We start from the raw sequence: 25,068 nt of genomic DNA, 5'->3' as shown, positions 1-25,068 counted from the left end.
TGCAGTGGGCCGGACTCAAACCCATGCTGCAGCTATATCTGATCTTAAGGCAGCAAATCTAGAATTGTTCAAAGTCACGTCATCTTACTTGATCTCCTCTGTAGAGACAGTCTCCAGCTTGGCCTTTTTCCCGAACACCACCTCATCTGTCCCGTCGTTGTCTGCTTCCCTCTTGGTCTTGGCAGCAGGGGGCTCGTTCGTTCCGCCTTTATCATTATTACTGGTTGCTTTCCTGAAAAGTGAGAATAAAGTGAGAATAAATCAGTAATTCCGTCAATTACATCTTCCATTGATTAGATACATTACACGACCAAATGTATGTGGATACCTGCTCGTCGAACAACTCACTCCAAAATCATGGGCATTCATCTAGATTTGTTACCCCTTTTGCTGCTATAACAGCCTCCACTCTTCTGGGAAGGCTTTTCACTAGATGTTGGAACATTGACACGGGGACTTGCTTCCATTCAGCCACAAGAGCATTAGTGAGGTTGGGCATTGATGTTGGGCGATTAGGCCTGGCTCGCAGGTGGTGTTCCAATTCATCCCAAAGTTGATTGACAGGGTTGAGGTTAGGGCCCTGTGCAAGCCAGTCTAGTTATTTCACACCGATCTTGACAAACCATTACTGTATGGACCTCATTTGTGCATGGTGGCATTGTCATGCTGAAACAGGAAAGGGCCTTCCCAAAACTGTTGTCACAAAGATGGAAGCACAGAATTGTCTAGAATGTCATTGTATGCTGAAGCGTTACGATTTCCTGTCACTGGAACTAAGGGGCCTAGCCCAAACCATTATTCCTCCTCCACCTAACTTTACAGTTGGCACTATGCATTGGTGCAGGTAGCATTCTCCTGGCGTCCGCCAAAGCAAGATTCGGCCGTCGGACTGCCAGATGGTGAAGCGTGATTCACTCTAGACAACGCCTTTCCAGTGCTCCAGTGTCCAATGGCGGCGAGCTTTACACCACTCCAGCCAACGCTTGGCTTCATGACTAATGTTCAAACAGTATCACGGTTCTGGTCTAATGCTTCTAAAAATGTTAGGCATAACCATGTTCATGGAGCTCTAGGGCTTGTGTGCTGCTGCTCAGCCATGGAAACCCATTTCATGAAGCTGATGTTGCTTCAGGAGGCAGCTTGGAACTCGGTAGTGAGCGTTGCAACCGAGGCCAGGCGGTTGTTACGCGCTTCAGCACTCCCGTTCTGTGAACTTGCGTGGCCTACCACTTTGCGGCTGAGCCGTAACGGTTCCAAGGCATTTCCAGCACTTACAGTTGACAAGGGCAGCTTTAGTAGGGCAGAAACTTGACATACAGACTTGTTGGAAAGGTGGCATACTAGGACAGTGCCACGCTGAAAGTCACTGAGCTCTGTGTGCAATATTTTATACACCTGTCAGCAATGGGTGTGACCGAAATTGCCAAATCCACTCAATTGAAGGGGTGTCCACATATAAATATAGATTTACTACTGCCCCATATATTGGCAGGTTATTATTCCACAGCAATATATGGCTGATCTTCCAAAGTGTGGTCCTTTGATAAGGGTCAAAGTTCAAACTGAATGAGGGACACAGTGGAACATCTGTACAGAATGGCATATTGGGAAAGATTACACCTGAGACAGAAGTGCCCCCCCGGTTAAATTTCAGTCAATTAACGAAGCAGGCCAGACCCAGCCGCTATCGGATTGGGGCATGGGAGATCAACCCATTAAGCAGACCGGAACTGACCATTTATTTCAAAAGTAAACGGCTTGAGTAAAACAGCGTCATTTATCTACCATCTTTAATACCAGCCATGTTGTAAGCGATGCGTATCTACGTGTCTAAACGTTAACACAGCGTCGGGATTGTAATGTAGTTCACGAGGCAGTCGTGGACGAAGTTAATGTCTGAGGACTGTAGGGAGAAGGCAGAATGCTGCCTAGTTTGATAGTTACCTTCCGACTATACTATATCTAAAATCACTAACACTAAATATTTAAACGAATAAAATGTGGCCAAATGTTCATATCATCAGCTAACTGGTAAGCACACAACAGTCTCACAACCAAGAGTCTGGGATTAAACATAAACCGGTGTAAATGTAACGTTAGGCATTGGGCTGTAAACTTAGTAGCTAGCCGTCGTTAGCATTGTCTAGCCAGCAATGCGAGATGTTGTTTGCGAGTGTTCTTATTTGATAGTTGTCTGTGTCATTACTTTATGAATTGAAAATAACTTTCGAACCGAATGAAAACCCATAACTAACATACCCCTTTTCAGGTATTGGTGGTTTCTTTTTAGTTGAAGATGTTTGTTCTTCATCGAACACGCTGAACAAATCGTCTCCAAAGGCGTCCGCCATGATTGCAAGATGAAAGCACACAAATCCCACAATGCAACAATATTACTTCCGCTACGGAAACCGGAAACTACCAATTCATAACTCGCGAAAAATATTTTAGACGCGTTTTATTATTTGGCAAACTAGCCACAGCATTATTATGAATATAGAAAACATGCTCGACTCCACTCTTGAATAGTCAATCGTTTAAACTGACTATATACTAGTTTAGTACAGCGGTGTTATAACGCGTTATTATAACGTGACAAACAGATTGCGTTGGAAGTGCTTGTGTCTTTTCACCGGTGCCTGCAAGGTGTAGCTGTTAGCTAGTTAGCAAACGTTACTAGCTATCTATCTGTTTTTCGAGTAACCAAACAACCGTTATATTTTAAGAAACATATGAAATTAGCTGTTGGCAGATGTTTTTCAATTTATTAGACTTGTAGGGAAACAGATCGCAGTTTCTGAATGGGTGGAAAGAAGAAGAAATCAGCCACTGTCCCTACAGTCCAACCGGCAGCAGCAGGCAACAATGTTCCTGCTGCTGGAAACGGCGTGGCTGACCCTGCTACTACTGGGAAAAAGCAGAAGCCAACTCCTGCTAAAGCTGCTGTGAAAGATATCAAGCCAAAAGGTATGTCACTCATATAAAGTAATTTCTCAGAAGGCTGTGGCTGTTGTTATGAGTCAGAAACCCCTGATGGGTAATGATAGCCTGTAATACATGATTCAATGTTGGATGGCATATGGCAGGCATGATTAAACCATCTGTGTGAGTCTGACACTTTCATTGACTCGTTTGACAGGTCCAAAGACCTACAGCCTCACAAACACAGCACAAGTGGACACAGGAGGAGTCACTGACAAGTCTATACTCAAAGTAAGTGTGCAGAATAGACTGATGTTTAACCCTGTTATTAGCCTACTACTTTATAAACACGTTCTGAAATGTTTTACTTCTGTGACAGGTTGTCATTCAAACAGACTTGGAGAAGAAGATCATCAAACTGATCAATGATTTCAGGCAAGAGAATGGAGACAAAGGACCGATATCAGGAAGACTCACCAACAAGAAACTGCTGGTAAAGAACATCATGTGTCACAGTAACAAACAATCCTTTATTCACATGTCTGTCATATGTATTTTGTTAATATATTTTAATGTCATATGCTTTGTGTTACACTGTCATGATGTAGCCTGTGATTGTGTTGTACAGGATCTCTACTTAGCTCTGCAGAAGTTCAAGTTTAAGACGGAGCACATTGAGGAAGCCATGAAAAGCAGTGTGTTGTATGGAGGAGACCTGCACTCTGCCCTCGACTGGCTTTGCCTGAACCTGAAAGATGGTACTTATACTTTGATTTTCAAATTGTCTGTTTTTTTTTACCCTCTTATCGCAGTAAACTTCTTCACTGATCCTCTGACTGACTTGTTTTACTCTAGCTTTCTTTCATTCCCTCCACCTCCTCTCCTCCAGAGGAGCTGCCAGCAGGTTTCAGTCAGAGGATGCAGGAAGAGAACCATGAGACCAAGCCAAAGTTCCAGCCTGCACCCCAAGCACCCGAACCTGAGTCTCCCAAAGAGCCGAAGAAAGAGCCTGCAAAGGTGGGGAAAATATAGCCTTGATCCACCCTTTCCTATTGTGTTGCTTAGAGTATGCGGAGCAAATGTGAAATTTACAGTCTGGCAACGTAAGATTTTGGGAAACATTTTCTACACATTCTGAGTCTGTGAGTCAATGAATGATCAGTCATCTCCATGGTGATCTCCATGTTGACAGGTGCCTGTGAAGGATGAGGGAGCCAGTGTGAAGGAGTGGATCCTTAGATACGCAGAGCAGTCCAGTGAGGAGAGCAGCGAAGAAGAGGAGGAGCAGAGTGGGAAGAAGACACGGAACCCAGAACTGGATGAGAAGTTTGATCCGGTAAGCTGAACTCAGCAATCATGTCACACATTCACCTGTTACACTGATATGTACTGTATAAATGGTGACAATCTAAGATGGTCTTACTTTTCTCATAGCCTAGGTGCAACTCTGTTTCTGCACTCTTGCCAACACATTATGGAATGTTTAGCATGACAATTCCATAAGGAGTTAGCAAGAGAGCAGAAACAGACTGGCACCCAGGCTACTTTTCTGAAAGTTCTAGGGACTATAACTACTGGGCACTACTTGATGGGTAGTGCTGTTTCCCTTCACTCTGGTTATGTGATGTTGTGTAGAACGACAGGTACCTGGTGCTCACTGCACAGCTGTACGATGCCAAGGAGATGGCTGCTACAGCCAAGGGCAAGAAGGACAAAGGAGGACAGAGGACTGCACAGGACAGAATCAGAGTCATACAGCAAGGTCTGTCTGGGTCCTCCATTGTCAACTGAACACCCACATTATCTATATCGGGGACGGGCAACTTTGAACGGGGATGGGTGCCACAGAAAATCGGAACTCATCATGAGGGGCCTCAGTGGCACATCGGTCTCCGTACCCACATCCATACCCACACATGCAGTCAGTGCCGGACCTAAGCAAAATGTTGTTGCCCCCCCCCCAACAACAGAAACATTTCTCAATTTTAAAGCACGTTTGCTCCAATTCTACACATTTAGCCATGGGGCAGAAAGAAGATTTTGTTATTTTATAACTCATTTAATGTAATTCTACTAATTTTGCCATGGGTCGTGGAGAAAAATGTGAAGTTTTACAGCTACTTTCCTGCACTTGTACACATTTTTCCATAGAGTGGAAAGAAATGTTAGCAGTTTTTAATATGAAATCTGAGTCAGAGTGATTAACAAAATCAATGGGGGACGACCCAGTCGGTAATTCAACCATGATTACTACAAGTTTAGATAACTTACCAATCTAAAACAATTTTTAATTGAGTGACTGTCAGTAACCACGTTTCCATCCAACTATTTGATTACCTGACGCGTGAATAAAGTAACGACCGGGCTGATGGAAACATGAAATGCCGGTACAATTTTATAAATGCCGACAGACAATTTGTTCGTTCGACATGGTGGGATCTTTTTGTGTCTGTAAAATTAATTATGCAAGAAATGGCAGTAGAAACACCTTATGATGTAATAACAATAACCATCATATGGAAGTAAACTTGGAGTCACACGATGGATGATATGCTGTGTGGTCCTCCCACTACGACTCAGGAATGCATGCAGTTTTTTAGACTACAGATTAAATAAGTTATGAACTTCACAGGGAGGTGATAGTGCAAGGTGATGAGCTTGATGCTCCTTACCAATAAATATTGAGGGTCTTACTCTGTTGACATCAATGCCTGGCCGCCGTTTGACAAATACAAATAAATCGCTCTTATCTATAATAATCTCATAATGCAGGTAGCCTACCCGCACTGTATCTGCCAGCTGTTGGTTAGAGCACATCTGCCAAGACCAGATTAGGCATATTTACTATATAACAACAGTTTTGTGACAAAATCATCAGTAGAGTTGAAAATGTGATGGAAACCCATTGGAATCTAATGGCAAATGTACATTTTTATGTGCACTACGTCATCATGCACAGCCTTTTATCCACAAAAGGTCAGTTTAATTGAAACACATCCCTGGTGGGAAAGTGCTCATATTGTTTTATACAAATCTTTGAATATTTGCATGAAAATCTGTTGCAAACTGGATGGAAACCTAGCTACCGACTGACATAGAAAGAGAAACTGCTGATGCACAACCCATTTTCGAAATTGCACCTGGTGTATTCTACTATTCTAACTCTCAACAGTAAGCTGAGACCCAGACTGAGTTCCTAAAAATATATATATACAGTACCAGTCCTATGGTATTTGGAAATGCATCCGTGGGCCTACATAATGGGGGCCGCTGCCAGTTGCCCACCCCTGATCTGCATACATTCTTTCAAACTATTTACAATAACATATTCATCAATGTTCCGTATTTGACCACAGAGCATCCTTTTTGATAATATTTCCTAGAAGTAAACTCAGCAAAAAAAGAAACGTCCTCTCACTGTCAACTGCGTTTATTTTCAAAAAACTTAGTGAGAATATTTGTATGAACATAAAAACATTCAAGACATAAACTGAACAAGTTCCACAGACATGTGACTAACATAAATGGAATAATGAGTCCCTGAACAAAGGGGGGAGTCAAAATCAAAAGTAACAGTCAGTATCTGATGTGGCCACCAGCTGCATTAAGTACTGCAGTGTATCTCCTCCTCATGGACTGCACCAGATTTGCCAGTTCTTGCTGTGAGATGTTACCCCACTCTTCCACCAAAGCACCTGTAATTTCCCGGACATTTCTGGGGGGAATGGCCCTAGCCCTAGCCCTCACCCTCTGATCCAACAGGTCCCAGACGTGCTCAATGGGATTGAGATCCGGGCTCTTCGCTGGCCATGGCAGAATACTGACATTCCTGTCTTGCAGGAACTCACGCACAGAACGAGCAGTACGCCTGGTGGCATTGTCATGCTGGAGGGTCATGTCAGGATGAGCCTGCAGGAAGCGTACCACATGAGGGAGGAGAATGTCTTCCCTGTAACGCACAGCGTTGAGATTGCCTACAATGACAACCGGCTCAGCCCGATGATGCTGTGACACACCTCCCCAGACCATGACGGACCCTCCACCTCCAAATCGAGCCCACTCCAGAGTACAGTTGTGGCCAAAAGTTTTGAGAATGACACAAATATTAATTTTCACAAAGTCTGCTGCCTCAGTTTGTGTAATGGCAATTTGCATATTCTCCAGAATGTTATGAATTGCAATTAATTGCAAAGTCCCCCTTTGCCATGCAAATGAACTGAATCCCCCAAAAACATTTCCACTGCATTTCAGCCCTGCCACAGAAGGACCAGCTGACATGTCAGTGATTCTCTCGTTAACACAGGTGTGAGTGTTGACGAGGACAAGGCTGGAGATCACTCTGTCATGCTGATTGAGTTCGAATAACAGACTGGAAGCTTCAAAAGGAGAGTGGTGCTTGGAATCATTGTTCTTCCTCTGTCAACCATGGTTACCTGCAAGGAAACACATGCCATCATCATTGCTTTGCACTAAAAGGGCTTCACAGGCAAGGATATTGCTGCCAGTAAGATGGCACCTAAATCAACCATTTATGGGATCATCAAGAACTTTAAGAAGAGCGGTTCAATTGTTGTGAAAAAGGCTTCAGAGCGCCCGAGAAAGTCCAGCAAGCACCAGGACCGTCTCCTAAATTTGATTCAGCTGTGAGATCGGGGCACCACCAGTATAGAGCTTGCTCAGGAATGGCAGCAGGCAGGTGTGAGTGCATCTGCACGCACAGTGAGGCAAAGACTTTTGGAGGATGGCCTGGTGTCAAGAAGGGAAGCAAAGAAGCCACTTTTCTCCAGGAAAAACATCAGGGACAGACTGATATTCTGCAAAAGGTACAGGGATTGGACTGCTGAGGATGGGGGTAAAGTCATTTTCTCTGATGAATCCCCTTTCCGATTGTTTGGGGCATCCAGAAAAAAGCTTGTCCGGAGAAGACAAGGTGAGTGCTACCATCAGTCCTGTGTCATGCCAACAGTAAAGCATCCTGAGACCATTTGTGTGTGGGGTTGCTTCTCGGGCAAGGGAGTGGGTTCACTCACAATTTTGCCTAAGAACACAGCCATGAATAAAGAACACACCTCCGAGATCAACTTCTCCCAACCATCCAGGAACAGTTTGGTGACGAACAATGCCTTTTCCAGTATGATGGAGCACCTTGCCATAAGGCAAAAGTGATAACTAAGTGGCTTGGGGAACAAAACATCGATATGTTGGGTCCATGGCCAGGAAACTCCCCAGACCTTAATCCCATTGAGAACTTGTGGTCAATCCTCAAGAGGTGGGTGGACAATCAAAAATCCACAAATTCTGACAAACTCCAAGCATTGAATATGCAAGAATGGGCTGCCATCAGTCAGGATGTGGCCCAGAAGTTCATTGACAGCATGCCAGGGCGGATTGCAGAGGTCTTGAGAAAGAAGGGTCAACACTGCAAATATTGACTCTTGGATCAACTTCATGTAATTGTCAATAAAAGCCTTTGACAGTTATGAAATGCTTGTAATTATACTTCAGTATTCCATAGTAACATCTGACAAAAATATCTAATATTCTAAAGAAATTAATATTTGTGTCGTTCTCAACTTTTGGTCACGACTGTACAGGCCTTGGTGTAACGCTCATTCCTTCGATGATCAACGCAAATCCGGCTATCACCCCTGGTGAGACAACTGCGACTCGTCAGTGAAGAGCACTTTTTGCCAGTCCTGTCTGGTCCAGCGATGGGTTTGTGCCCATAGGCAACGTTGTTGCCCGGGATGTCTTGTGAGGACCTGCCTTACAACAGGCCTACAAGCCCGCAGTCCAGCCTCTCTCAGCCTATTGTGGACAGTCTGAGCACTGATGGAGGGATTGTGCGTTCCTGGTGTAACTCGGGCAGTTGTTGTTGCCGTCCTGTACCTGTTAATTGTTTATGGTTCATTGAACAAGCATGGGAAACAGTGTTTAAACCCTTTACAATGAAGATCTGTGAAGTTATTTAGATTTTTACGAATTATCTTTGAAAGACAGGGTCCTGAAAAAGGGACATTTCTTTTTTTGCTGAGTTTATATAGGTTTTATTTTCACACCACATATTAATGGTTATGTTTCTATTCACATTTTAGAGATGAAGCCACTAGAATCCCATCCTATGTTCAACACAGTGATAAAAGTTGTAGACACGCCCAAAATCGAGGAGAAGAAACCACCTGCTCCAACTGAGGGCAAGGAAGAACTGGCATTCGGCCTGTTTGAACAAGCTGAAAAGGAAACGCCCCCTCCCGCAGAGAAAAGTAAGTATGAATTGATCAAATGTCTGTTTGGTCAATCTGAGGGGAGGACAGCTCATAATAATGGCAGGGAAGGAGCAAATGGAATGGCATCAAACACATGGAAACCATGTGTTTGATGTTGGTGATACCATTCCACTTATTCCGCTCCAGCCATTACCAGGAGTCCGTCCTCCCCAATTAAGGCACCACCAGCCTCCTGTGGTGTCAACTGAGTATATGATGCACTGTATCTGTACTTATTCAAAACAATAGTGCATGGCAGTTGTATGTGAGTGTTTAAATGCATATTAAGTTGTGTAGTAAAATCCTACACATTACAGTATAACTGTGGTACTGAGGTTTCGTATTAAAACATCATATTTCTGTCTCCTTAGCAGCGAAAAATAATGAGCCTAAAGACATCCGTAACTTTGACTACACGGCTCGCAGCTGGACCGGCAAGTCCCCCAAACAGTTCCTGATTGACTGGGTCAGGAAGAACCTCCCTAAGAGCCCTGCTCCCTCCTTCCAGAAGGTTGCTGCTGGGAGATACTGGAAGTGCAGGTGAGTGATTGGATCCAATCTCAGGATCTCTGTCATGTTGTTAAAGTAGTCTGCAGGCTTGTGGTCAATGCCATTTCATTCAGTCAACTGCTTTTTCAATGAGTTTTCATTGAGTTGGAATTTCAGTTTATTTGACTGAATTAGCTGCATAAAAATGAAATTTACCTTAACATTGATAGTCAGAGAAGCTGCACATCCGTTTTCTGCAATCTGTTATCCTCCAGGGATAGTGTTTGGAAGATGGACAGTTTTAGCCTGGCTGACATGGTAGACAGCCAGGGACAGCTGACACACTGGTCTGGTCAGGAGTCTGTTTTAAATGCAGAATTCACACACAACCACATGAACAACCACACACAGCCCTTGAGCGCCACCCCCTAACCCTGATACAACGACACACAGCCCCTGAGAGCCACCCCCTAACCCTGATACAACCACACACAACCCCTGAGAGCCACCCCCTAACCCTGATACAACTAAACACAGCCCCTGAGCGCCACTCCCTAACCCTGATACAGCCACACACAGCCCCTAAGCGCCTGAAAAAAAGTTTGAAAGAACCAATCCGGGTTAGGGGCAGTGGGGCTCAGGGGCTGTGTGTGGTTGTCTGTGTGGGCGTTTGAGTGAGAAAGACACAGAGGAGAACCAACCAGTAAAAAATCACAGCCTCCTTCATTATCGTGCCTGCAACATCAAGGAGCCTTTCCAAGTGGTGAAGACTTGGAGTTTGGTGTCAGCCAGACTTGGACAGTGTATGATATGTGTTTTGTCTCACAGTAAGACTGGTATTGTTTCTCCCAGGGTTCGTGTTCAGAGACTGGATGATGTTTTGGAGGTTTGTCCCAATATTCTCACTGAGGACGGCATGCAGGCTCAGCACCTGGGTGCAACACTGGCCATCTACAACCTATGTAAAGGACAGGTGAGTTCATACTGTATGTAACCTCAACTAGGGTCAGGTGTGTTTCTGATGCTGTTTTACATTCCAATAACTGTAACCTGTGTCTCTGTCTCTCTCTCGCTCTCTCTGTCTGTGTGTGTCTCTCACTCTCTCTCTCTCTCTCTCTCTCTCTCTGTGTCTCTCTCTTTATTTCTCTGTCTGTCTCTCTCTCGCTCTCTCTGTCTGTGTGTCTGTCTGTCTCTCTCTGTCTGCCTTTCTATCTGTGTGTGTGTCTCTCTCTCTCTCTCTGTCTCTCTCTCTTGCTCTCTCGCCATCCCAGTCAGTCCATATGTTGATCCCTCCCACGTACCGTGAGGTGTGGCTGGAGTGGCGGGACAGCGAGCAGGCAGAGGAGGAGGAGCTCCGCACAGCCATCAACAAACCCCGAGACCAGTTCATCACCCGACTGCTGACCCGGCTGAAGCAGCAGCAACCCCAGAAGAAGTGTCCTTCTCCCCAGCCAGGGCTGCAGGGAGCTGGGGACGAGCTCGAGGATGACTGGGAGAGCCTGGCCAACCTGGAGGAAGAGGAGGACCCAGGGAAAACCATTACCCCGAAGGAGAGAGGTGGTGGGGTTGCAGAGGTGGCGGCTCGGGCCCTTCTTCTGAAGCTCCGTGGCTCGGCCCTGTCCAGGCGGTTACAGGTCTGTAATGTTTTTTTAATCTATTTTTAATCAGTTGTAATGTCTTATCAATAGTTGTAATAGAGTGACACTTTACTAAATGTTTATAAACTCTACAGACGGACAGAGAGCAGCTCCCGGTGTTCCAGCACCGCGTGCGGGTTATGGAGGCTCTGCGACGCAACCGTGTGGTGGTGGTAGCGGGGGAGACGGGCAGCGGGAAGAGTACCCAGATCCCCCAGTTTATCCTAGAGGAGCTTCTGACTGGGGGAGCTGCTGCACAGCCCTGTAACATAGTGGTCACCCAGCCACGCAGGATCTCTGCCATGAGTCTGGCCAGCAGGGTGTCTCAGGAGCTGGGCTGTGACGACGGGCCTGGATCCAAGGTTAGAGGGAATATGTGATGGACTGGTGGAAGTGGTTAGGTGGTTTGAGATTGGATTGAGCTTGACAACAATAAGTTACATGTAGGTTGGGGTGGTGGAATTGGTTAAAGGGTGGTTTTTGTGTGGTTTAGGATATATAGGGTACCTCAAAAAGGTTAGGTGTTGGGTAAGGGAAGAGTTGAATACAACACATTTGATGAAGGTATTTTCTATTACTTGTTTACAATGTTGATGTTTCAGTCGTCGCTGTGCGGGTACCAGATCCGGATGGAGAACAAGTCTTCGGACTCGACCCGTCTTCTGTACTGCACCACCGGGGTTCTCCTCAGGAAGCTGCAGCAGGACCACATGCTCAGCTCTCTGACCCACATCATAGTGGACGAGGTATTTAGTTATTGTTATTTATATATGTTATTTTGTGTATTTTTCTCCCCAATTTGGATCTTGTCTCGTCGCTGCAACTCCCCAACTGGCTCGGGAGGTGAAGATCGAGTCATGCGTCCTCCGAAACATGACCCGCCTAGCCGCGCTTCTTAACACCCGCCTGCTTAACCTGGAAGCCAGCCGCACCAATGTGTCGGAGGAAACACTGTTCAACTGACGACGAGGTCAGCCACAAGGAGTCGCTAGAGCGCTATGAGCCAAGTAAAGCAACCTCGGCCTAACCCTAACCTAACCCGGACGACGATGGGCCAATTGTGTGCCGCCCAATGGGACTCCCGATCACGGCCGGTTGTGATACAGCCCGGGATCGAACCTGGGTCTGTAGGAATGTCTCTAGCACTGCGATGCAGTGTCTTAGACCGCTGGGCCACTAAGGAGGCAGCATACCACCCTGCATCACACTGCTGGCTTGCTTCTTAAGCTAAGCAGCGTTGGTCCTGGTCAGTCCCTGGATGGGAGACCAGATGCTGCTGGAAGTGGTGTTGAAGAGTCGTAGGAGGCACACTTTCCTCTGGTCTAAAAAATAGCCCAATGCCACAGGGCAGTGATTGGGGACATTGCCCTGTGTAGGGTGCCGTCTTTTGGATGGGACATTAAACGGGTGTCCTGACTCTCTGTGGTCACTAAAGATCCCATGGCACTTATCGTAAGAGTAGGGGTGTCAACTAGAGGTTGACCGATTTTGATTTTTCACCGCCGATACCGATTTATTGGAGGATCACAAAAAAAGCCGATACTGGTTAATTGGCCGATTATTATTATTTTTTTATTATTTTTTTATTTTATTTTTATATATATACTTTTATTATTTATTTTTTTACATTTTTTTTGTACATTTTTTGTACATTTTTTTAAAATAATAATGACAATTACAACAATACTGAATGAACACTTATTTATTTTTTTTTTTTTTTTTTTTGAATTTTACCCCTTTTTCTCCCCAATTTCGTAGTATCCAATTGTTGTAGTAGCTACTATCTTGTCTCATCGCTACAACTCCCGTACGGGCTCGGGAGAGACGAAGGTTGAAAGTCATGCGTCCTCCGATACACAACCAACCAAGCCGCTGCTTCTTTAACACAGCGCACATCCAACCCGCACATCCTCCGGCACCAATGCGCCGCAGGAAACACCGTGCACCTGGCCACCTTGGCTAGCGTACACTGCGCCCAGCCCGCCACAGGAGTCGCTGGTGCGCGATGAGACAAGGACACCCCTACCGACCACGGACCTCCCGGTCGCGGCCGGTTACGACAGAGCCTGGGCGCGAACCCAGGACTCTGATGGCCCTTAACCACTGCGCCACCCGGGAGGCCCTATGAACACTTATTTTTAACTTTATATAATACATGAATAAAAATCCATTTAGCCTCAAGTAAATAATGAAACATGTTAAATTTGGTTTAAATACTTCAAAAACAAAGTGTTGGAGAAGAAAGTAAAAGTGCAATATATGTGCCATGTAAAAAAAGCTAACGTTTGAGTTTCTTGCTCAGAACATATGAAAGTTGGTGGCTCCTTTTTAACATGAGACTTCAATATTCCAAGGTAAGAGGTTTTAGGTTGTCGTTAATATAGTATTTATAGGACTATTTCTCTCTATACCATTTGTATTTCATATACCTTTAACTATTGGATGTTCTTATAGGCACTTTAGTATTGCCAGTGTAACAGTATAGCTTCCGTCCCTTTCCTCGCCCTTACCTGGGCTCGAACCAGGAACACATCGACAACAACCACCCTCGAAGCAGCGTTACCCATCGCTCCACAGATGCCGCGGCCCTTGCAGAGTAAGGGGAACAACCACTCCAAGTCTCAGAGCGAGTGATGTTCGAAACGCTATTAGCGCGCACTCCGCTAACTAGCTAGCCATTTCACATCGGTTACACCCGCCTAATCTCGGGAGTTGATAGGTTTGAAGTCATAAACAATGCTGTGCTTGCGAAGAGCTGCTGGCAAAACGCACAAAAGTGCTGTTTGAATGAATGCTTACGAGCCTGCTGCTGCCTACCATCGCTCAGTCAGACTGCTCTATCAAATATCAAATCATAGACTTAATTCTAACATAATAACACTCAAAAATACAAGCCTTTGGTCATTAATATGGTTGAATCCGGAAACTATAATTTCGACAACAAAACATTTATTTCAGTTAAATACAGAACCGTTCGGTATTTTATCTAACGGGTGGCATCCCTAAGTCTAAATATTCCTGTTACATTGTACAACCTTCAATGTTATGTCATAATTACGTAAAACTCTAGGAAATTAGTTCGCAACAAGCCAGGCTGCCCAAACTGTTGCATATACCCTGACTCTGCGTGCAATGAACGCAAGAGAAGTGACACAATTTCACCTGGTTAATATTGCCTGCTAACCTGGATTTATTTTAGCTAAATATGCAGGTTTAAAAATATATACTTCTGTATATTGATTTTAAGAAAGGCATTGGTGTTTATGGTTAGGTACAGTCGTGCAACGATTGTGCTTTTTTCGCAAATGTGCTTTTGTTAAATCATCCCCCTGCGTTGCATCGATTACATGCAACGCAGGACACGCTAGATAAACTGGTAATATCATCAACCATGTGTAGTTAACTAGTGATTATGATTGATTGATTGATTTTTTTTATAAGATACGTTTAATGCTAGCTAGCAACTTACCTTGGTTTCTACTGCATTTGCATAACAGGCAGTCAGTCTCCTTGTGGAGTGCAATGAGAGGCAGGTGGTTAGAGCGTTGGACTAGTTAACCGTAAGGTTGCAAGATTGAATCCCAGAGCTGACACGGTCAAAATCTGTCATTCTGCCCCTGAACAAGGCAGTTAACCCACTGTTCCTAGGCCGTCATTGAAAATAAGAATGTGTTCTTAACTGACTTGCCTGGTTAAATAAAGTTGTAACATTTTTTTTTTTAAATTAAATCGGCGTCCAAAAATACAGATTTCCGATTATGATAACTTGAAATCAGCCAAATTAATTGGCCATTCCGATTAATCGGTCGACCTCTACTCAAAACAGAAAGGATAACGAAGTGCACTCCCCGCCACTGTTTCGGTAAAAAGCTGATGGATGGGGATGGAGAAATGTAACCACTCATAAATTCATAAAGCTATGGATGTGTGTTTTCAGGCTTATTATGGTTTGTTTACATTTACGTTGTTTATTAACATTGGAGTGTGGCAGCTCATGAGGCATTGAAAAGTTATGTTCTTCAAGAATCAATGGGTACATATCATTAATTTAGAACTCTGGAAATGGATGTAGCAACTGCTGATTGCCCCTTTTAAGTCCCTCACCAACAGCTGGTATTGATTTCAATGGGAGGGTCAAACTCCATGTTCATGTTTCATACTCTGACAACTCCTGTGGTGAGAGAAAGACGTGATGACAATGTTTAACTGATTCAAGATCTGTTCAGTTTAAACTGAACCATGAGTTGCTCAGCTCTCCTTATGTCATGCATTGATTCGGGGTTGTAGTCAAACCCTTCATTTCAATTCAGTCAGTTCCGATGTTCCTCATTGAACAGCATGACTTGGTCTTCTGTACCATATGTTCACTGAGTTACTCATCTTTCCTTATGTCTACTGAATGACCATATTCTTAGGACTGGGTGAAATGGCCTAGAAATCATATAAGATTATAACAGTGATCAGCGACGAGACAGCCTATAGGGAGGAGGTCAGAGACCTGGCTGTGTGGTGCCAGGACAACAACCTTTCCCTCAACGTGATCAAGACAAAGGAGATTATTGTGGACTACAGGAAAAAGAGGACAGAGCTCGCCACCATTCTCATCGACAGGGCTGTAGAGGAGCAGGTTGAGAACTTCAAGTTCCTTGGTGTCCACATCACCAACAAACTAACATGGTCCAAGCACACCAAGACCGTTGTGAAGCGGGCATGACAAAAAACTATTCCCCCTCAGGAGACTAAAAATATTTGGCATGTGTCTTCAGATTCTCAAAAGGTTCTACAGCTACACCATCGAGAGCTTCCTGACTGGTTGCATCATTGCCTGGTATGGCAACTGCTCGGCTTCCGACTGCAAGGCACTACAGAGGGTAGTACGAACGGCCCAGTACATCACTGGGGCCAAGCTTCCTGCCATCCAGGACCTCTGCACCAGGCGGTGTCAGAGGAAGGCCCTAAAAGTTGTCAAAGACTCCAGCCACCCTAGTCATAGACTGTTCTTTCTGCTTCCGCAGGGAAAGCGGTACCGGAGTGCCAAGTCTAGGTCCAAGAAGCTTCTAAACAGCTCCTACCCCCAAGCCATAAGACTCCTGACTATCTAATCAAATGGCTACCCAGACAATTTGCATTGCGCCCCCCCCCCCTTTTTTTTTACACCGCTGCTACTCTCTGTTACCACCTATGCATAGTAACTTTAATAACTCTACCTACATGTACATATTACCTCAACTAACCGGTGCCCCCACACATTGACTCTGTACCAGTACCCCTATGTGTATAGTCTCGCTATTGTTATTTTACTACTGCTCTTTAATTACTTGTTACTTTTATTTCTTATTCTTACTCTTATTTTTTTAAACTGCATTGTTGGTTAGGGGCTCATAAGTAAACATTTCACTGTTGTATTTGGCACATGTGACTAATACGATTTGATTTGACCCATGACAATCATAACAGATCTGACACAGACCTGTGAATTTTTTTCGAATTCTGGATCTGGACCCGCTCGGTTCCCGATTGCGTCTGTGGAATTTGTGTCCAGGTGGATCTATGAAAACTCTAGTCTAGACACCTGACCTCTTACACACTGCCCACTGTGCCCAGGGTTCGGTCAGACTCTCACACTTCAGTCTGTGCATGTTTCAGATCAACTACATTGTAGCCAAACTGGGCAGACTTACTAATCTACATATTACCCTGCATGCCAAATAACCAAAATAAACTATGCTGCCTTGCCTTGCTCAAACCGATCCCATCAAACACGCTGTCTGTCTCATCCATTCTAGGTCCATGAACGCAGCGTCCAGTCTGATTTCCTGCTGACCATCCTGAAGGACGTGGTCCAGAAACGGTCCAACCTGCACCTGGTCATGATGAGCGCCACGGTCGACTGTGATAAGTTCGCTGCCTACTTCAACCGCTGTCCTATAGTCAACATCCCTGGCAGAACCTTCCCTGTCGAGGTTAGATGTCGGGAACTTTTTATTTCCCTATAGTTCACAGATATGAAAATATGAACTGTATTTTCTGTTTAAATTGTATTTTCCATCACAAGTGAATTATATTCCTGTCTTAGTCTGTCTAAGTGCCAAAAAGGATGTTATTTGTATCATACTACTTGTGGTTGTCCTGATATAAAATGTTATTTCAGCGATCGATGTAGTAGAGTATTGTTACAGTGTGTCTCAGATATTCTGTTGTATCGTGCTGTATGGTGTTGTCCTGATGTGTTCTGACCATATCATTAAAATGAATAGAAAGGTGAAATAAAATGTCATAATGGGTGGACTGGACGGCCATTTTGAGTGTCGCCACGGCAATAAAGCGGAAAGTGATTATATTTCGGTGGTTCTGAAGTGCTTTGTGGCACCTCTATTGTCAGGTGTTCCATCTGGAGGACATAGTGGAGGAGACAGGCTATGTTCTGGAGAAGGACTCTGAATACAGCCAGAAGATCCTGGAGGAGGAGGAGGAGGTCAACATCAACTTCACGCAGAAAGGAGGGAAGAGCATGCAGCACCAGGTGAGAAGGGGTGTGACAGAGGGGTGAGATCTTTGGGATTGAGGGGCCTTGTGATAGTACCTACCTGCTGCATTGGGTCACAGGGCCAGATTGATTACTGACTTGTCTCTGAAAACACTGTAGAAATGCCTTATTTCCTAAACTATACTGAATCATTGTGCTGTGTGCTATCCTATTCTACACTACTGTATATGCCTCAGATCCATGTTGTGCATTACAGTGAACAGGAACCTATACGTAACTCATGGTGTTTTGTGTGTGTTCTCCAGGAGTTTATAGTGAAAGACTCAGGCTCTGGCTGGGACCTGGGTCCTGACCTGGACCACTTCAGCAGCCGGACCCGCCACGCCCTGCAGTACATGAACCCCAACAAAATCAACATGGAACTGGTCCTGGACTTGCTCGACTACCTGGGTAAATACACAGCTCCTGGACAGAGTTGCGGGTTCATTCAGCCCAGTGTGAGGACGTGGAGAGAGCTGGAGACTGGAGAGTTAGTCCAGTTTATATTTGGTTTATGGTTGTTGAAATGGCTGTATTACATGTTGGGGCAATTTAGATGTTGATTGATTGATTGGTGTTGCGCCAACTGTAATATTTTTTCCCCTTCCCCCAGATAAGTCTCCTCAGTTTGCAGTGGTGGATGGAGCTGTTCTGGTGTTCCTCCCAGGTCTGGCCCACATCCAACAGCTTTATGACCTGCTCTCCACAGACAAGAGGTTCCGTGGCAAAGACAGGTAAGTTTATAGTCTTCACTGACAATGTCATCCTGAGAAGAATGCCATCTTGCGTGCTAGCAATTTCTAAATTAATTTATAAACTATTTTGTTGTAGCAAAGGTTTTAGCTTTCATAAAGAGATTGGTTTATGTCTCACTGTCCAGGTACAAACTGGTAGCCCTGCACTCCACACTGTCATCTAAGGACCAGGCTGCTGCATTTACAGTGCCCCCTACTGGAGTTAGAAAGGTACTGGGGTTTCTTTGTTTAGTGCAGTGATGAACTGAGATACATATTGCTATGAATTAACAAAAGTGAAAAACTAATTTTTATTACCCTGTCTACCCTATTTTAGATTGTGCTGTCCACAAACATAGCAGAAACTGGAGTAACAATACCTGATGTTGTGTTCGTTATTGATACCGGAAAGACCAAAGAAAACAAGTACCATGAGAGTAGCCAGATGAGTTCCCTGGTGGAGACGTTTGTCAGCAAGGCCAGCGCCCTCCAGAGGCAAGGCAGGGCAGGACGCGTGCGGGACGGCTTCTGCTTCCGCCTGTACCCCAAATTCAGGTCAGCCCCTCCCTCTCAATCACAGAACAAGTTGCTGTCTACGACACAAATACCTCTACTGCCTTATCTGAGGTCAGCAGCTACACAAGTTACAGCCTGATTGTGAATGTTCTTCTATGTAACAGGTTTCAGGCTTTCATGGATTACTCCATACCAGAGATACTGAGGGTTCCACTGGAGGAGCTGTGTCTTCATATCATGGTACACTGACAACTGTAAACTGGGTGATTCGTGCCCTGAATGGTGATTTGGCTGACAGCCGTGGTATATCAGACCGTATACCACGGGTATGACAAAACATGTATTTTTACTGCTCTAATTACATTATAATAGCAATAAGGCAGCTGGGGTTTGTGGTAAATGGCCAATATACCACAGCTAAGGACTGTGCCTAAGAACAGCCCTTAGCTGTGGTATATTTGGCTATTTACCCCCCCCCCCCCCCCCCCCCCCCCCCCCCCCCCCCCCCCCCCAAGGTGCCTTATTGCTTAATTATTCTTAGATATTCTTCATAATAGACACAGGAACAATCCACTCACAGGGCTCACTTGAAAAATAGATGGCAATCTCCATGTAACCACCCCAATCACCATAACCACACCAACCACCGTAACCACCCCAAACCACCGTAACCACCCCAAACCACCGTAACCACCCCAAACCACCGTAACCACCGTAACCACCCCAACCACCGTAACCACCCCAACCACCGTAACCACCCCAAACCACCGTAACCACCCCAACCACCGTTAACCACCGTAACCACCCCAAACCACCGTAACCACCCAAAATACCGTTAACCACCGTTAACCACCCCAAACCACCGTTAACCACCGTAACCACCCCAAACCACCGTTAACCACCCCAACCACCGTAACCACCCCAAACCACCGTAACCACCCAAACCACCGTAACCACCCAAAATACCATTAACCACCGTAACCACCCCAAACCACCGTTAACCACCCCAACCACCGTAACCACCCCAAACCACCGTAACCACCCCAAACCACCGTAACCACCCAAAATACCGTTAACCACCGTAACCACCCCAAACCACCGTTAACCACCGTAACCACCCCAAACCACCGTAACCACCCCAAACCACCGTTAACCACCGTAACCACCCCAAACCACCGTAACCACCCCAAACCACCGTTAACCACCCCAACCACCGTAACCACCCCAAACCACCGTAACCACCCAAACCACCGTAACCACCCAAAATACCATTAACCACCGTAACCACCCCAAACCACCGTTAACCACCCCAACCACCGTAACCACCCCAAACCACCGTAACCACCCCAAACCACCGTAACCACCCCAAACCACCGTTAACCACCGTAATCCACTCTAACCATCACTGTTCCGTCTCTGTCCCCTGTACAGAAATGTGAGTATGGCTCTCCAGAGGAGTTCCTGTGTCGAGCCCTAGACGCGCCCCAGCCCCAGTCTGTGAGTAACGCTGTGTGCCTGCTCCGGAGGATCGGAGCGTGTATACCGGAGGGCCACGCCCTCACCCCGCTGGGTCACCATCTCGCCACCTTGCCTGTCAACGTCAAGATCGGCAAGATGCTCATCTTTGGTGCCATCTTGGGCTGCCTGGACCCCATTGTAAGTTACAGTCCATGCGGGGTGTCATACATTTCTGAATTAGCATTGTATTGTATTAACTGCTTGCAAAATCAGCAATCAACCATGTGAAATGGGACTCACCTAGTTAAAGCTAGAATCCTTAATTGAAACAAGAACAAAGCAGTCACCCCGCCTGTGTCTTGGTAAAAAGCTGAGGGATGGGCCTGGAGAAATTTAACCACTCTCAAATTCATAGACGAGCTATGGATTCAAGGACTGACGATCCATGATATCAAAATTATAGTTTTAACCATGTTTTCAGGCTATACAGTGTTTGTTTACATTTGACATTGTTTACAAATATTGGAGTAAAACAAGCTTATACTTTGGGTACTGATGGGGTACGACAGTTGAACTAAGCTCATGAGGCATTTAGAAGTTATTTTCTTCAAGAATAAATGGGTATATATAATTTATTTTTAAGTCCAAAAATAGATGTAGCAACTAAGGATTCCAGCTTTAAAGGATAAATCTAATTTCCATAATGACTGAATGTAATTGTATTGTAGGCGACTATAGCAGCAGCGATCTCTGAGAAGTCTCCCTTTGCCACACCCATGAACCAGAAGGATCAGGCTAACCTGGCTAAAGCTGCCCTGGCTGTAGCCAACTCAGATCACCTGACTATCTACAATGCTTACCTGGGGTAGGTGCATCTCTTTTCAAGAGTATGAATGACCAAAATCGGAGATAGCTAATTCAGGGTCATATTCAGTTGGGCACGTGGCAGCAAATTGTTTTGCGACAGTAAAGAAAACATGTGTTTCTTGGTCAAGTTCACCTAGTCCCTCTCTGTTTCAATAAATGTTCTTCCATATTGTGCCTAATACATTTTTTTAAAAGCAATGACACATAGCCTAACCCTGAAGAAGTTGATTGTTCCTGTGCCATTTTAATGGCTCAGCCACCATCTTGGTTTCTGTTCTCTAATGGTATTGTTCTGCTAACAGGTGGAAGAACATACGCAGTGAGGGATATCGAGCCGAAATGGCCTACTGCAGGAAACACTTCCTGAACCGTACCGCCCTCATCACCATAGAGGTACTCTATTTTCTAACTTGTGTGTGTGTGTGTGTGGTTCTCTCATCTGATATGCTTTAACAGTGAGCGTTAGGGTTGGGGTCAATTTCGAATTTCAGTTTACTTCTTGAATTGACTGAATTGAAATTTAAAAAAATATTTTTTAGCTCTTTTCTCTCCCCAATTTCGTGGTATCCAATTGGTAGTTACACTCCTGTCTCATTGCTGCAACTCCCGGACGACGCTGGGACAATTGTGCGCCGACTCATGGGTCTCCCGGTTGCAGCCGACTGCGACAGAGCCTGGACTCCAACCCAGAATCTCTAGTGGCACAGCTAGCACTGCGATGCAGTGTCTTAGACCACTGTGTCACTCGGGAGGCCGTTGAAATTTAATTTACCCCAACCCTGTTGAGCATGTACAACTGCTGTACACAGTAACACTAGTTATAAGAGATCATACGACATTTAGAGTGGCTGGTAAGGACATTAAACCTGGATCTCTTCTCCATCAGGATATCAAACAGGAGCTGATGCGTATGATGGACCAGGCTGGATTCTCTGGTTCCTCCAGGTCCGGTCGAGGACCACCTTCCCGGGATCGGTCTGACCCCAGGGGTCCCCAGGCTCCCCTCACCCCCCTTGGGAAGCCTCAGATCTGTGTCCTGAACGCGGTGCTGACGGCAGGACTGTATGACAGCGTGGGGCGGATCCTCTACACTCCCTCTGTGGACGTCCTGGACCGGGTGGCGTGCTCTGTGGAGACTGCCCAGGGGAAGGCCCAAGTCCACCCCTCCTCTGTCAACCGCTGCCTGCAGACACGCGGCTGGCTGCTCTTCCAGGAGAAGGTCAGTTGGTCCCATAGAGATATATTGATCGATGATCATTCAATCTACCCGTCTGTAATCTCTGTGGTGAAATCGATTACTCACTGGGTGTAGAAGGTGCCCTTAACTGGAGATATAGGATCAAATTCTCCCTACTTGTAATCCTAACCAAGGGTGTGGCTAGGCCTGGGAAACCTCTAACTCCCAGGTAGGCTTAAATAGAATAATTTACTGTGTGTAATTGTAGGTAAAATACTATTAAGTTGCTCATTTTTTTATCTAATTTTGACTCTCCCTCAGGTAAAATACTCTAAGATCTACCTGCGGGACACGACGCTGATCTCTCCCTTCCCCATGCTACTGTTTGGAGGGGACATCGACGTACAACACCGGGAGAGACTCATCTCTCTGGATGGATGGATACACTTCCAGGTCAGAGTTCATATCTAGGTCAGCTGTATTACATGTCTGTGTTGTGAATGACTAGAGTGGTGTGTCAGTGCTACAGCAGAGACAGTGTCATACACAAAGATAAAGAAAATCTAACTCTTGTAGCCAGTTTCCCAGACCCAGATTAAAAATAAAATGTCTTCTCAATAGAGAATCTCCATTGTATGTGCTCTATAGTCCAATACTAGTCTTAGGCTACAATCCAATTTCAAAGTAGACAGCCCTCGGCCCTAAACCCTCAGCCCTTGAATGATGTTTTACATCATTACATCCGAGTGTTCTTTAAATGTCCATTGCCCAAGCGAGGAAGAGTGTTGATCGGAGAGGCAACGTTGTTGGAGGAAATATTGAAATTGAGTTTAAAAACAAACAACCTAAAGCTATTAATGTACCTAGTAAGCTAACAGCTAGCTAGCAGTCCTGTCAGGTAGCTAGCTACAGTTGCCCAAAGCTGGCTAGCTAGTATTATAGTTTATTTATTCCAATACATTTCTGAATTCCCCCAAAATATGTTTATGAAGCTAACTACGTTTTTATAGGGTCCTCACTATGAGACTAAGCCAATTTGACAATGCTAAAATCAATGTCATCTATATATATATTTTTTAGCAAGCTAGCGTCATAATTTTGTCTGACATGCCGAAAATTCAGCCATGTTGATTCAATTTGACACGTGACTACAGTTTGCATTGAATTGTGGGTCATATCAACCCATATCAATCACTCGCTCCCTCAAGCTAAATCAAGGGCCGAGGGGGCAACGTTAGTGAATTGGACCACTTAAGATGGCAATCAAACTGCATCCGGTTTTGACGAGGATTCCCCCAAGGGAAAGTGGCTATTGCGAGGGCTAAAATTACTGTGTTTGGACTGCAGCCTTAATCTAGGTCCAGGAAACCCTTGTAGTTGAGCATACTGTCGCAAGCAAGGCTCTGTCTGATCTCTGTTCCTCCCTGTCCTCCTCTCTCTCTCCCAGGCCCCAGTGAGGATAGGAGTGATCTTTAAACATCTGAGGAAGCTCATAGACTCACTACTGGAGAAAAAGCTGGAGAACCCAAGGATGAATCTAGAAGGTAATATTCTACCCTTTTTCTGTCTTTTCCCCCTCCCTTTTCTCTTGAATCCCTCTCTCAATTTCTGTTTCCTTCTTCCTCATCCTTCGTCTCTTCCTAAGCCCCCTACATTTTTATTTTTTGTGTTCATGACATTGTGTGTGTGTTGTTTAACTGTGTAGTGGTAAATGGTGTTGTTTACTCTTTTACTCTCTCCCGTAGATGAGAAGACCATCCAGTTGATAATAGAACTGATCAAGATGGAGAATGTCTTCTGATCACTGTGACCTCTGACCTCTCATTGGAGACCTCGGTCATACATTGTTGTCCAAGGACAGATGGACAGCCTAAAGATCAGAAGGTGGTGGTTGTACTGTATAATGACATTTAAATCATGAAATTAAAGAATATATTTCTTCTCTTATCAATGATGACTGTTGCCAAACAAAATAAAGCTGTATGTGGTGTTGATGGCTAATTTATGTTTGATATCGGTTTTAGGGAAATAAACATTTGAAATGAATTCATAGCTCCCTCCCTCGGAATGTAACAAACATCCTTTGGTGATTAGCATGTCTTTGTTTTCTAAAATAAACAAAACTCTAATGGCCTTGTGTGTGCGCCTAGTAAACATCCTTGAAATATTCCTGCAATTATGCCAGACTGGTGCTGCCCAAACAGTTATTTCAGATTATAAACTGGGTGGTTCTGACAGCCATGGTATATCAGACCGTATACCATGGGTATGAAAAAACATTTATTTTTACTGCTCTAATTACGTTGGTAACCAGTTTATAATAGCAATAAGGTACCTCACTGGTTTGTGGTATATGGCCAATATACCATGGATAAGTGCTGTATCCAGGCACTTTGCGTTGCGTCGTGTCAGAGAACAGCCGTTAACCGTGGTATATTGGCCATATACCACACCCCCTCGGGCCTTATTGCATAAT

General features: G+C 45.0%; 2 protein-coding genes across 4 annotated transcripts in view; one reads left to right on the top strand and one right to left on the bottom strand.

Annotated features, from left to right (window-relative positions):
• LOC139422755 (exosome RNA helicase MTR4) overlaps positions 1-2,392 on the bottom strand; it is a 53,451-nt gene extending 51,059 nt beyond the window's left edge. The window contains exons 1-2 of one of the 3 annotated variants that reach the window (XM_071174080.1): positions 349-2,392; positions 89-232 (exon numbers count right to left, since the gene is read on the bottom strand). In XM_071174080.1, coding sequence (XP_071030181.1) covers positions 89-232; positions 349-365 — 161 coding nt within the window. In that variant the 5' untranslated portion in view covers positions 366-2,392. Of the gene's footprint in view, positions 1-88; positions 233-328 lie in introns of all 3 variants that reach the window. The other 2 variants (XM_071174078.1, XM_071174079.1) reach the window with 2 other exon arrangements.
• A 9-nt stretch (positions 2,393-2,401) lies between these two features.
• Positions 2,402-24,725, top strand: LOC139422754 (DEAH (Asp-Glu-Ala-His) box polypeptide 29). Its single transcript, XM_071174077.1, has 27 exons — positions 2,402-2,967; positions 3,140-3,213; positions 3,302-3,415; positions 3,551-3,680; positions 3,812-3,939; positions 4,115-4,258; positions 4,558-4,684; positions 9,018-9,185; positions 9,560-9,728; positions 10,530-10,650; positions 10,949-11,311; positions 11,410-11,676; positions 11,917-12,060; positions 17,101-17,277; positions 17,697-17,837; positions 18,107-18,251; positions 18,454-18,574; positions 18,721-18,805; positions 18,912-19,129; positions 19,255-19,330; positions 20,522-20,746; positions 21,277-21,413; positions 21,718-21,808; positions 22,302-22,634; positions 22,914-23,045; positions 24,040-24,136; positions 24,338-24,725. The coding sequence occupies exons 1-27, from the start codon at positions 2,802-2,804 to the stop codon at positions 24,391-24,393; spliced, it is 4,149 nt and encodes a 1,382-aa protein (XP_071030178.1). The 5' UTR covers positions 2,402-2,801; the 3' UTR covers positions 24,394-24,725.
• The last annotated feature ends 343 nt before the right edge of the window (positions 24,726-25,068 follow it).

Source organism: Oncorhynchus clarkii, chromosome 12, assembly GCF_045791955.1.
Source record: "Oncorhynchus clarkii lewisi isolate Uvic-CL-2024 chromosome 12, UVic_Ocla_1.0, whole genome shotgun sequence".
Classification (NCBI taxonomy): domain Eukaryota; kingdom Metazoa; phylum Chordata; class Actinopteri; order Salmoniformes; family Salmonidae; genus Oncorhynchus; species Oncorhynchus clarkii.
The sequence above is the reverse complement of the archived record's forward strand: the minus strand, read 5'-3'. Positions and strand labels throughout refer to the sequence as shown.

What these genes read in the sequence shown, in the direction of transcription:
- LOC139422754 (XM_071174077.1), top strand. Translation starts at nt 2,802, where the DNA reads ATGGGTGGAAAGAAGAAGAAATCAGCCACTGTCCCTACAGTCCAACCG. An exon ending in TCACCAACAAGAAACTGCTG is followed by an intron (nt 3,416 to 3,550) that starts GTAAAGAACATC and finishes TGTGTTGTACAG; the next exon opens with GATCTCTACTTAGCTCTGCA. An exon ending in ACGACGGGCCTGGATCCAAG is followed by an intron (nt 11,677 to 11,916) that starts GTTAGAGGGAAT and finishes TTGATGTTTCAG; the next exon opens with TCGTCGCTGTGCGGGTACCA.